Genomic DNA, 12,309 nt, shown 5'->3' on the forward strand with positions numbered 1-12,309 from the left:
CTTCGGCCTCCCAAAGTGCTGGGATTACAGGCGTGAGCCACCACGCCCGGCTGGAAATTACTTTTTAGACTATTCAGATCAACTCCCTCATTTTTCTTTTTTCTTTTTTTGAGACAGAGTCTCACTCTGTCACCCAGGCTGGAGTATAATGACGCTATTTTGGCTCACTGCAATCTCTGCCTCCTGGGTTCAAGCAATTCTCCTGCCTTAGGCTCCCGAGTAGCTGGGATTACAAGCACCCACCACCACGCCCAGCTGATACTTTTGTAGTAGAGACAGGGGTTTCACCATGTTGGCCAGGCTGGTCTCAAACTCCCGACCTCAAGTGATCCACCCGCCTCAGCCTTGCAAAGTGGTGGGATTACAGGCATGAGCCACTGCACCTGGCCTGACTCCCTCATTTTTCAAATGAAAAAAACAAGATTCATAGAGGTTAAATGAATTGTCTAGAAGTTTTTGCAAATAATACACCTTTGCTTTCCTGAAGTAGAAACAAGCTTTGGAAAGCAACCTAACAACTCTGTTGGCCTGGTCTGAAAAAAAAAGGTAGTCTTAATGAGAACTCTGATCTCCGGTGGGACATTGTATATGGGAACTAGTTATGATTGATAGAGCATTGGGGTAGGAGTGGAATATGCTGTTCAGTAACTGTGTAACTAAAGCTAATAAGTGTTCTTGGGCTGGGCATGGTGGCTCATGCCTGTAATCCTACCACTTTAGGAGGCCAAGGCGGGCGATTTGCCTGAGCCCAGGAGTTCTAGACCAGCTTGGGCAACGTGGCAAAACCCCGTATCTACTAAAAATACAAAAAATTAGCTGGGCGTAGTGGCACATGCCTGTAATCTCAGCTGCTTGGGAGGCTGAGGCATGAGAATTTCCTGAACCCAGGAAGCGGAGGTTGCAGTGAGCCGAGATCATGCCACTGCACTCCAGCCTGGGCAACAGAGCGAGACTGTCTCAAAAAAAAAAAAAAAAAAAGAAAAAGAAAGAAAGAAAAGAAAAGCTAATAAGTGTTCTGATTGAAATATCCTGCCTTGTTTGGTAGGAAGCAATGCAGAATCAGGTGAATGTTAATCCAGAGAGAGCCAACCCTGTGACTGACCCTGTGACTATGGCTGCTCCATTCATCTTCACATCGGGAGAGGTTGTTAAACTCACAAGCCTTGTTTCTTCAGCCAACACCAAAACAACCTCAGGTAATGTTCTGATAACATGAAATTTATTTTAGACTCAAAAATGAACAGAACCCTAGATTTTCCAAGAGATGAATGGATACCCTTTCTAATACTCCATAATTAAAATATTGCCAAAGCAGAAGATTGTAATAGATTTTAAAGCTAAGGTACTTATTCTTTCTGGGGAAGGGAAAATCATACATAGGGGTTACAAAGGAATACTTATTATGTTAAAAGTAGAATATTCTGGCTTGGGCACAGTGGCTCATATCTGTAATCCCAATGCTTTGGGAGGCCAAGGTGGGAAGATTGCTTGAGGCTACCCTGGTCTAGGCAACATAGAGAGACCCCATCCTCTACTAAAAATACATTAGGTGGGCATGATGATTCATACCTGTAGTCCCAGCTACTCAGGAGGCTGACATGGGAGGATCTTGTGAGCTCAGGAGTTGGACTTACTGTGAGTTATGATTGTGCCACTGCACTCCGGCCTGGGAGACACAGCAAGACCCTGTCTCTAAAAAAAAGGAAAATATTCTACAGATTAATCTATTGAAGGGTTATGCCTAGACCAAAAATGAAAATATGAAGGTGCCTTGACATGATATTGATAAGGGAAATAAACATTAATAGTTTAAAGCAGGCCGGGCGCGGTGGCTCAAGCCTGTAATCCCAGCACTTTGGGAGGCCGAGACGGGTGGATCACGAGGTCGGGAGATCGAGACCATCCTGGCTAACACGGTGAAACCCCGTCTCTACTAAAAAAATACAAAAAACTAGCCAGGCGAGGTGGCGGGCGCCTGTAGTCCCAGCTACTCGGGAGGCTGAGGCAGCAGAATGGCGTGAACCCGGGAGGCGGAGCTTGCAGTGAGCTGAGATCCGGCCACTGCACTCCAGCCTGGGCGACAGAGCGAGACTCCGTCTCAAAAAAAAAAAAAAAAAAAAAAAAAGTTTAAAGCAGTAACAAAGCAGAATAAACATAAGTGGCTTTTGGAGTACTGATATAAAAGAGGTAAATGTGATTATCTGAATAAAGTATAAGAGTCTGGATTTGTTCTTGAGTGCATATATAAAAAGAAAATAGCAGAGAAAACTACTTGGTGTTGATCTTTTGAAACCTGTATGTTTTTAACTTGGCGTGGTGCCTCTTGCCTGTAGTTCCAGCACTTTGGGAGGCCAAGGCGGGTGGATCACCTGAGGTCAGAAGTTTAAGACCATCCTGGTCAACATGATGGAAGCCCATCTCTACTAAATATACAAAAATTAGCTGGATGTGGTGGCGAGTGCCTGTAATCCCAGCTACTTGGGAGGCTGAGGCAGGAGAATCGCTTAAACCTGGGGAGGAGGAGGTTGCGGTGAGCCAAGATGGTGCCATTGCGCTCCAGCCTGGGCAACGAGAGTGAAACTTCATCTCAAAAAAAAAAAAAAAAAAAAAAAAAAAAGAAACCTGTATGTTTTCAACAAAACCATCTATCTAAATAAGAATGAATGAGTTTATTTTCAGCATCTCCTTTTTTTTTTTTCTCCAAGTTGGAGTCTAGCTCTGTTTCCCAGGCTGGAGTGCAGTGGCATAATCTTGGCTCACTTCAACCTCTGCCTCTCAGGTTCAAGTGATTCTCCTGCCTCAGCCTCCTGAGTAGCTGGTCCTACAGGTGCGTGCCACCACGCCCAGCTAATTTTTGTATTTGTACTAGAGACGGGGTTTCACCGTGTTAGCCAGGATAGTCTCGATCTCCTGACCTCGTGATCTACCCACCTCAGCCTCCCAAAGTGCTGGGATTACAGGCATGAGCCACCACCCCTGGCCTTTCAGTCAGCATCTCCTTTTACAGATATTTGTTTTACAATGAAATAACTTGTGTCCTCATTTAAATAAATTTTCCAATTGACGATTGGTTTCTTTTTCTGTTTCTTTTATTTGAAATAACAGTATCCTTAGTTAAGTTTCTATAATGTCAAAGGAAAGATCTTGACTAAGCTATTGATATTGAGAGGTAGTGTGGTAAAAGAGAAGAAACAATATGTGATATACGGGGAATTTTGGAATCAGAATTGTGCTGAAATAATTATTGGTTGACTAGCTGCTTGACCCTAGGAAAACTTCATACTTTTCTGTGCCTTGTTTACTTATCAGTAAAATTGGGATATAATAATACCTACTTTATGAGGTTGTTGTGAGAGTTTAAGAATTTGTATTTGAAGGTCCATTTTATACTAGGGTTTCAATAATAGCTATTAAATGAAAACATAATTTCTTAGCAAAGTTTGACCCCAACATGCCCACCAGGGGGCAATAGTGATCTTCATTGTATAGGCTATCAACAGTTATTTAAAATAATTTTGCATTCAGCTGGATGATACAAAAACTTTACATTAAATTTATATATACATGTAATCAGAACATTCACGATCTTTTGGATTCATATTGGTTCAGTCACACTGATTAAAACAACTTTTTTTTTTTTTTTGAGATGCAGTCTCACTCTGTTGCCCAGGCTGGAGTGCAGTAGCCCAATCTCGGCTCACTACAACCTCCGCCTCCTGGGTTCAGGCGATTCTCCTGCCTTAGCCTCCCGAGTAGCTGGGACTACAGGCGCCTACCACCACACCCAGCTAATTTTTATATTTGTAGTAGAGACGGGATTTCACCATATTGGCCAGGCTGGTCTCAAACTCCTGACCTTGTGAACCACCCGCCTCAGCCACCCAAAGTGCTGGGATTACAGGCGTGAACCACTGCACCCAGTTGAGTTGGTCTTTAGTCTAACTACTGAAATTCTCCAGACCCAGATCTGGAATGATAAGCAAAGCATATTTTGGATAGAGATTCTTTGCTTGTTTCCCGTGTGCCAATATCATGTTTGTCATGTAGCTTTTGGCAGACCTACTCGACTTTCTTTCCTCTTTATGTGGATAACTGCAAATTGAAATTCCTAAACTATCATATAATAGAGCTGACTGCCCCAATATCATCTTATAAAGCAGTCTTCCTAGCTATCCCTCTTTAGCTGATTAGTCTACCCAATGCTTAATTGGTGCAGATAAAGGAAAGGAGAACATTTGTAAGACAAATTCAGGTCTTATAAGTGTTAGTCAACTGCTTTAAAGGATATTATTTTCTGAAGTGGCAAATGGGCTTCTTGTTTCCCATCATCCAATAATACTTTTAATAATTGAAGGAGCTTTCATTCTAGTGTATAGAATGCAGGCTGCCCCAAATAAAAATAAATTTTAAAGCCTTAGACTTTTTTTAAGATTTTGTTTTTTAGATTTAGATTTTTAAAAAGATTTTTTTGTTTTTGTTTGAGACAGAGTCTCACTCTGTCACCCGGACTGGAGTGCAGTGGCTCAGCCTTGGCTCACTGCAACCTCCAACCTCCACTTGCAGGGTTCAAGCGATTCTCGTGCCTCAGCCTCCTGAGTAGCTGGGATTACAGGCCCATGCCCAGCTTTTTTTTTTTTTTTTTTTTTCTTTCTTTCTGAGATGGAGTCTTGCTGTTGCTCCCAGCTACTCGGGAAGCTGAGGCAGGCGAATTGCTTGAACCCGGGAGGCGGAGGTCGCAGTGAGCCAAGATTGTGCCATTGCACAATGGAGTGCAATGGCCTGATCTCCGCTCACTGCAACCACCGCCTCCTGGGTTCAAACGATTCGCCTGCCTCTACCTCCCAAAGTGCTGGGATTACAGGTGTGAGCCACCACGCCCGGCGTTAAAAAATCTTAATTGCTTCCTTCTCCTCAACATAAAACCCAATATTAAATGAAGTAAAATGTGCATGGATGCTGTTGATTTTGGAAAGAAAAAGGCCTATCAGTGAAACGCTTGTTACTTATTCAGAAGTTTATATAAGTAAACTCTTTAGATCAGGATTTAGGAGGGTTGTGCTGGCCAGGCTGGTCTTCAACTCCTGACATCAAGCGATCCACCCCACCTTGGCGTCCCAAAGTGCTGGGATTACAAGCATGAGCCACCACACCCGACCTATTTATATTTAATTTGGAATGCATCTCATGATTGTGCAGAAACAGGAAATTCATCTTTATACCTTTATCCTGATTAATGTTTAAATTACTCTGCCTTCCCAAATCCCTGCAGTTTGGTGGTGGCACTGATGATGACTGATATCCTTAGTCATAAATAGAAATTTTTGGTTTTTTTGAGACAGAGTCTCACTCTGTCCCCCAGGCTGCAGCGCACTGGCATGATCTTGGCTCACTGTAACCTCTACCTCCCAGACTCAAGTGATCCTCCTGCCTCAGCCTCCCAAGTAGCTGGGACTATAGGCTTGTACCACCATGCCTCGCTAAGAGACGGTTTCGTCATGTTGCGCAGGCTTGTCTTGAATTCCTGGACTCAAGCAATTGTTCTGCCTTGGCTTCCCAAAGTGCTAGGATCACAGGCATGACCCATCATGCCTGGCCACGAATGGAAAATTTGAAAACAAACTGCAATCCAGATTTTGCTATCAAAAATACCTATTAAAGGCTGGGCGCGGCGGCTCACGGCTGTAATCCTAGCACTCTAGGAGGCCTAGGTGGGCGGATTGCCTGAGCTCAGGAGTTCGAGACCAGCCTGGGCAACATGGTGAAACCCTATCTCTACTAAGAATACAAAAATTAGCCAGGCATGATGGGGCGTGCCACCTACTAAATACCTACTAAAATGATAATCCTATGATACTTTCAGTTAATTCTTTATATAAATATATAAAATACATAAATATGTAATACATACATATATCTCTATATAAATCTTTTTTAAAAAATCCTTTAAAAAAATCAGCTGAAGTTGGGATCACCTGAAGTCAGGAGTTCAAGACCAGCCTACTAACATGGAGAAACCCCATCTCCACTAAAAAATACAGAATTAGCAGGGTGTGGTGGCACATCCTATAATCCCAGCTACTCAGGAGGCTGAGGCAGGAGAATCGCTTGAACCCAGGAGATGGGGGTTGCAGTGAGCCAAGATCATGCCATCATACTCCAGCCTGGGCAACAAGAGCAAAACTCCATCTCAAAAAAAAAAAAAAAAAAAAAAAAAAGTCCAGGCGCACTGGCTCACACCTGTAATCCCAGCACTTTGGGAGGCTGAGGCAGGCAGATCGCAAGGTCAAGAGATCGAGACCATCCTGGCCAACATGATGAAACCCTGTCTCAATACAAAAATTAGCTGGGCGTGGTGGCATGCGCCTGTAGACCCACCTACTTGGGACTACTGAGGCAGGAGAATTGCTTGAACCAGGAGACGGAGGTTGCAGTGAGCTGAGACACGCCACTGTGCTCCAGCCTGATGACAGAGCGAGACTCTGCCTCAAAAAAAAAAAAAAAAAAAAGAAAGAAAAAAAAAAAGATTTTTGAACAATGAAGTACTTTATTTTCCTATAATTCACTAGAATAAGTCTAAGAAAACAATTTGCACTATTGGTTTTCAGTTTCAACTGTATATGTCAGAATACTCTACCTGATTTTTTTTTTTTTTTTTTCAATTGAGACGGAGTCTTGCTCTGTCATTCAGGATGGAGTGCAGTGGTGTGATCTCAGCTTACTGCAACTGCGGCTGCCCAGGTTCAAACAATTCTTGTGCGTTAGCCTCCCGAGTACCTGGGACTACAGGCACATGCCACCATGCCTGGGTAATTTTTTTGAATTTTTATTAGAGATGGAGTTTCACCATGTTGCCCAGGCCTGTCTCAAACCCCTAACCTCAGGTGATCCACCAACCTTGGCCTCCCAAAGTGCTGGGATTACAGGCGTGAGCCACTGCGCCCAGCCCTAAACCTGATTTTTCATAAGTGTTCTTTCTTAATTTTGCTATTGAGGTGTAACTGGGTGAGTTGTTCTGTTTGAGTAAAAGGAAGAGCACCCTTAGATTGGAATCATCATGTGCTAAAGAAGATATAATGTGGCTGGGCCTGGTGGCTCACACCTGCAGTCGCAGTCCCAGTACTTTGGGTGGCCGAGGCGGGTGGATCACCTGAGGTCAGAAGTTCAAGAGCAGCCTGGCTAACATGGAGAAACCCCATCTCTACTAAAAATACAAAAATTAGCCGGGCGTGCTGGCAGGCACCTGTAATCCCCACTACTCAGGAGGCTGAGGCAGGAGAATCGCTTGATCCCCAGAGGCAGAGATTGCAGTAAGCCAAGATTGAGCCACTGCACTCCAGCCTAGGTGACAGAGCAAGACTCTGTCTCAAAAAAAAAAAAAAAAAAAAAAAAAAAAAAAAAAAAAAAAAAAGAAGATATAATGCTTTTCTCATGAAGCAGTTCTACCTAGGTATTTACCAATTTACCATTAGCTGGGTGGCCTATCTGATGCTTGGCCTACTTGAACTTTTAATTATAAGAGCTTTGTAATTTTTTTTTTCTGTGATAAAATAAAAGCAGCCTTTTCTAAAAAAAAATTTTTTTTTTTTAATTGTGGCGGCTGTGATGGCTCACGTGGTGGATCACCTGAGGTCAGAAGTTCAAGACCAGCCTGACCAATGTGGAGAAACCCTGTCTCTACTAAAAATACAAAATTAGCCAGGTGTGGTGGCTCATGCCTGTAATCCCACCTACTAAGGGAGGCTGAGGCAGGAGAATTGCTTGAACCTGGGAGGTGGAGGTTGCGGTGAGCCGAGATTGCATCATTGCACTCCAGCCTGGGTAACAAGAGTAAACTCCATCTCAAAAACAAACAAAAATTGCTTGTCCTTTGTTTCATTTTAGAGGAGGATTTGTGAGGTCTTTTTTGTTGTTGTTGTTGTTGTTGTTGAGATGGAGTCTTGCTCTGTTGCCCAGGCTGGAGTGCAGTGGCGCCATCTTGGCTCACTGTAACCTCCACCTCCCGGGTTCACACCATTCTTCTGCCTCAGCCTCCGGAGTAGCTGCGACTACAGGCACCTGCCACCACTCCCAGCTCATTTTTTGTGTTTTTAGTAGAGACGGGGTTTCACCATGTTAGCCAGGCTGGTCTCGAACTCCTGACCTCGTGATCTGCCCACCTTGGCCTCCCAAAGTGCTGGGATTACAGGTGTGAGCCACCGCGCCTGGCCTGTGAGTTCTTATATCAGTATTTGGTATGAAAAGTTGAGTGATGAGAAAAGCATGAACTACGAAGGAAAATTTGGGAATAGGCTAAGAAGGAAAATTTGAGAATAGGCTGTAGTATAGAGTCATTTGATACACATAGGGTACTTCTGGAGGTCAAGCATGGTATACTACTCAGACCATTTGGTTCCCTGGGTATTTTATGAGAGCATTAGGATAAAATTGTTCCACTGAGTATGTGTAGAGGGAAAGAAAAAAAAATAACATTGGGATATCCTCACTACCTCCATCCCCATCCCCACTCCCATAGTAATCATCCTAAAGCTTTAATTAAAATAGTTTCTGGGCCGGGCGTGGTGGCTCACGTCTGTCATCCCAGCACTTTGGGAAGCTGAGGTGGGCGGATCATGAGGTCAGGAGTTCAAGACCAGCCTGGCCAAGATGGTGAAACTCAGTCTCTACTAAAAATACAAAAATTAACCAGGTGTGGTGGCACACACTTGTAGTCCCCAGCTACTGGGGAGGCTGAGGCAGTGAACTGCTTGAACCCGGGAGGCGAAGTTTGCAGTGAGCCAAGATCACGCCATTGCACTTCAGCCTGGGTGATAGAGCGAGACTTAAATAATAAAAATAACAAAAGAAAATAACAAAACAAAATAAAACAAAATAAAAAACAAAAGAAAGGGCCGGGCGCGGTGGCTCAAAATCCCAGCACTTGGGAGGCCGAAAATCACAAGGTCAGGAGATCGAGACCAAGTCTCTACTAAAAAAATGGGTGGCGGCGCCTGTGGTCCCAGCTACTCGGGAGGCTGAGGCAGGAGAATGGCGGGAACCCGGGAGGCGGAGCTTGCAGTGAGCTGAGATCTGGCCACTGCACTCCAGCCTGGGCGACAGAGCAAGACTCCGTCTCAAAAAAAAAAAAAAAAAAAAAAAAAAAAAAAAAAAAAAATAACAAAAGAAAATGGTTTCTAAGCCCGGCACGGTGACTCACTCCTGTAATCCCAACACTTTGGGAGGCTGAGGCAGGTGGATCACTTAAGGTCAGGAGTTCGAGATCAGCCCGGCCAGTGTGACGCAACCCTGTCTCTATTGAAAATACAAAAAAATTAGCTGAGCATGGTGGCAGGAGCCTGTAATCCCAGTTACTCAGGAGGTTGAGGCAGGAGAATCGCTTGAATCTGAGAGGCGGAAGTTGCAGTGAGCTGAGATCGCGCTACTGCACTCCGGCCTGGGTGACAGAGTGAGACTATCTTGAAAAAATAAAATGGTTTACAGCTTGAAGATGAATTACTTACTATGCAAGTAATTTATCTTTTTTTTTTTTTTTTTTTTTTTTTTTTTTTTTTTTGAGGCGGAGTCTTCACTCTGTCGCCCAGGCTGGAGTGCAGTGGCACCATCTCGGCTCACTGCAAGCTCCGCCTCCCGGGTTCGCGCCATTCTCCTGCCTCAGCCTCCGGAGTAGCTGGGACTACAGGCGCCCGCCACCGCGCCCGGCTAATTTTTTGTATTTTAGTAGAGACAGGGTTTCACCGGGTTAGCCAGGATGGTCTCGATCTCCTGACCTCGTGATCCGCCCGCCTCGGCCTCCCAAAGTGCAGGGATTACAGGCGTGAGCCACCGCGCCCGGCCAGTAATTTATCTTTTTAAGGAAAATCTGCTGAAGTTTAAATGTATAAACCAGTTAGATTACCAAATCACATCAGAAAGGATCCTCTGCTCTGTGGAAGGATTTTCTTTAAAGAATGTTAAATAAGAAGACTTGGCCACAGGGCAGGGAACATCCCACACTGGGGCCTGTCGTGGGTTTGGGGGAGGGAGGAGGGATGGCATTAAGAGAAATACCTATTGTAAATGATGAGTTAATGGGTGCAGCACACCCACATGGCACATGTATATCTATGTAACAAAACTGCACATTGTGCACATGTACCCTAGAACTTAAACTATAATAAAAAGAAAAAGAAAAAAAAAAACAACAATGTTAAATAGGAATTTCCTTAAGTATTTTGCAGATAACTAATTTCTTTTTTTCTTTTAATTCAAAAAATAACAATAATAGAGATGAGGTGTTGCTGTGTTGCCCAGGCTGGTCTCAAAGTACTGGGCTCAAGCAATTCTCCTACCTCGGTCTCCCAAAGTGCGGGGACTACAGTTGTGAGCCACCCTGCCTGGCCTGATAACTGACTTTTTGGGTTTTGTTTGTTTGTTTGTTTGTTTTTTAGACAGAGTCTCACTCTGTCACCCAAGCTGGAGTGCAGTAGCACAATCTCAGCTCACTGCAACCTCTGTCTCCTGGGTTCAAACGCTTCTCCGCCTCAGCCTCCTGAGTAGCTGGGACTACAGGTGTGCGCCACCACACCCAGCTATTTTTTTTTGCATTTTGTAGTAGAGACAGGGTTTAACCATGTTGACCAGGCTGGTCTCAAAGACCTCAGGTGATCTGCCCGCCTCGGCCTCCCAAAGTGCTGGGATTACAGGCGTGAGCCACTGCAGCTGGCCCTGACTTCTTGAAAGAAGAAAAACTGGAAAGAATATTTAAGCATAGGTAATGGGAAAACTTAAAAATTAAGAGTAGGCTGGGCATGGTGGCTCATGCCTATAATCCCAGCACTTTGGGAGGCTGAGGCAGGCAGATAGCTTGAACTCACGAGTTCGAGAGCAGCCTGGGCAGCATGGTGAAAGCTGGTCTGTACAAAAAATAAAAAAAAAAAAAAAAAAATTAGCCAGGCATGGTGATGCACGACTGTAGTCCCAGCTACTTGGAGGCTGAGGTGGGAGGACAGCTTGGGCCTGAGAGGCAGAGGTTGCAGTGAGCCAAGATTGTATCACTGCACTCCAGCCTGGGCAATAATGCCAGACTTTGTCTTGGAAAAAAAAAAAAAATTAAGAGTACTTTTAAAAAGAAAATATAGCCGGGTGCGGTGGCTCAAGCCTGTAATCCCAGCACTTTGGGAGGCCGAGACTGGCGGATCTCGAGGTCAGGAGATCAAGACCATCCTGGCTAACACGGTGAAACCCCGTCTCTACTAAAAAATACAAAAAACTAGCCGGGCGAAGTGGCGAGTGCCTGTAGTCCCAGCTACTCGGGAGGCTGAGGCAGGAGAATGGCGTGAACCCGAGAGGAGGAGCTTGCAGTGAGCTGAGATCCGGCCACTGCACTCCAGCCTGGGTGACAGAGCAAGACTCCATCTCAAAAAAAAAAAAAAGAAAAAGAAAATATATTGCTTGGTGTGCTGGCTCACGCCTGTAATCCCAGCACTTTGGGAGACCGAGGGGGGCAGATCACTTGAGGTTAGGAGTTCCAGACCAGCCTGGCTAACATGGTGAAACCCCGTCTTACTAAAAATACAAAAATTAGCTGGGCATGGTAGCACGCATCTGTAGTCCCAGCTACTTGGGAGGCTGAGGCAGGAGAATGGCTTGAACCCAGGAGGCAGAAGGTGCAGTGAGCTGAGATCGCGCCATTGCACTCTAGTCTGGGCAACAAGAACAAAACTCCGTCTCAAAAAAAAAAAAAAAAAGAATACAGCAATAGCCAATAGAGGGTGCAGCCACTTCTTCTATACTAACAAAGCTTAATGTCATGCCAGCTGACAAGAAATGTTTATAGGGTCCAGCCCCAGCATCACCAGGCAGGACAAAGAAGGGTAGATTTGGAACTGAGAGGCAATACATTTGTAACTGGCACAATACGTATCTCTGAAATTATAGGGAAAGAAATAGGGAAATATAATTCATTTTATAATACTGTTAAGTAATACTTTTTTTCCCCAACAAGGAAATATCCACAGTTAGAGTAATACTTTTGGTTCATAAAGTTAGGCATGTCTGTTGCCAGATCTAGTGCGCTTCACTCTTACAACTTAGCTATGAGAATAGCACACAGATGTAAGAGAAGGTTATGAACAAAGTCTTTCTGAAAGTACATCTTGGCCAGACACAGTGGCTCATACCTGTAATCCCAGCACTTTGGGAGGCTGAGGCAGGCAGATCACCTGAAGTCAGGAGTTCAAGACCAGCAACATGGTGAGATCCTGTCTCTACTAAAAGTACAAAAATTAGCTGGGCGTGGTGGTGCACACCTGTAATCCCAGCTACTCAGGAGGC

The 12,309-nt window shown here is 44.5% G+C and overlaps 1 protein-coding gene across 17 annotated transcripts in view; it reads left to right on the forward strand.

The window, feature by feature from the left end:
* Positions 1–12,309, forward strand: part of GABPB2 (GA binding protein transcription factor subunit beta 2) — a 63,359-nt gene that overhangs the window by 26,977 nt on the left and 24,073 nt on the right. For all 17 annotated transcript variants that reach the window (XM_050750167.1, XM_050750158.1, XM_050750197.1 and 14 more), the window contains one exon: positions 1,046–1,196. In XM_050750167.1, the coding sequence (XP_050606124.1) occupies positions 1,046–1,196 (151 nt within the window). The remainder of the gene's footprint in view (positions 1–1,045; positions 1,197–12,309) is intronic.

This window comes from Macaca thibetana, chromosome 1, assembly GCF_024542745.1.
Source record: "Macaca thibetana thibetana isolate TM-01 chromosome 1, ASM2454274v1, whole genome shotgun sequence".
NCBI classification, from domain to species: Eukaryota; Metazoa; Chordata; class Mammalia; order Primates; family Cercopithecidae; genus Macaca; species Macaca thibetana.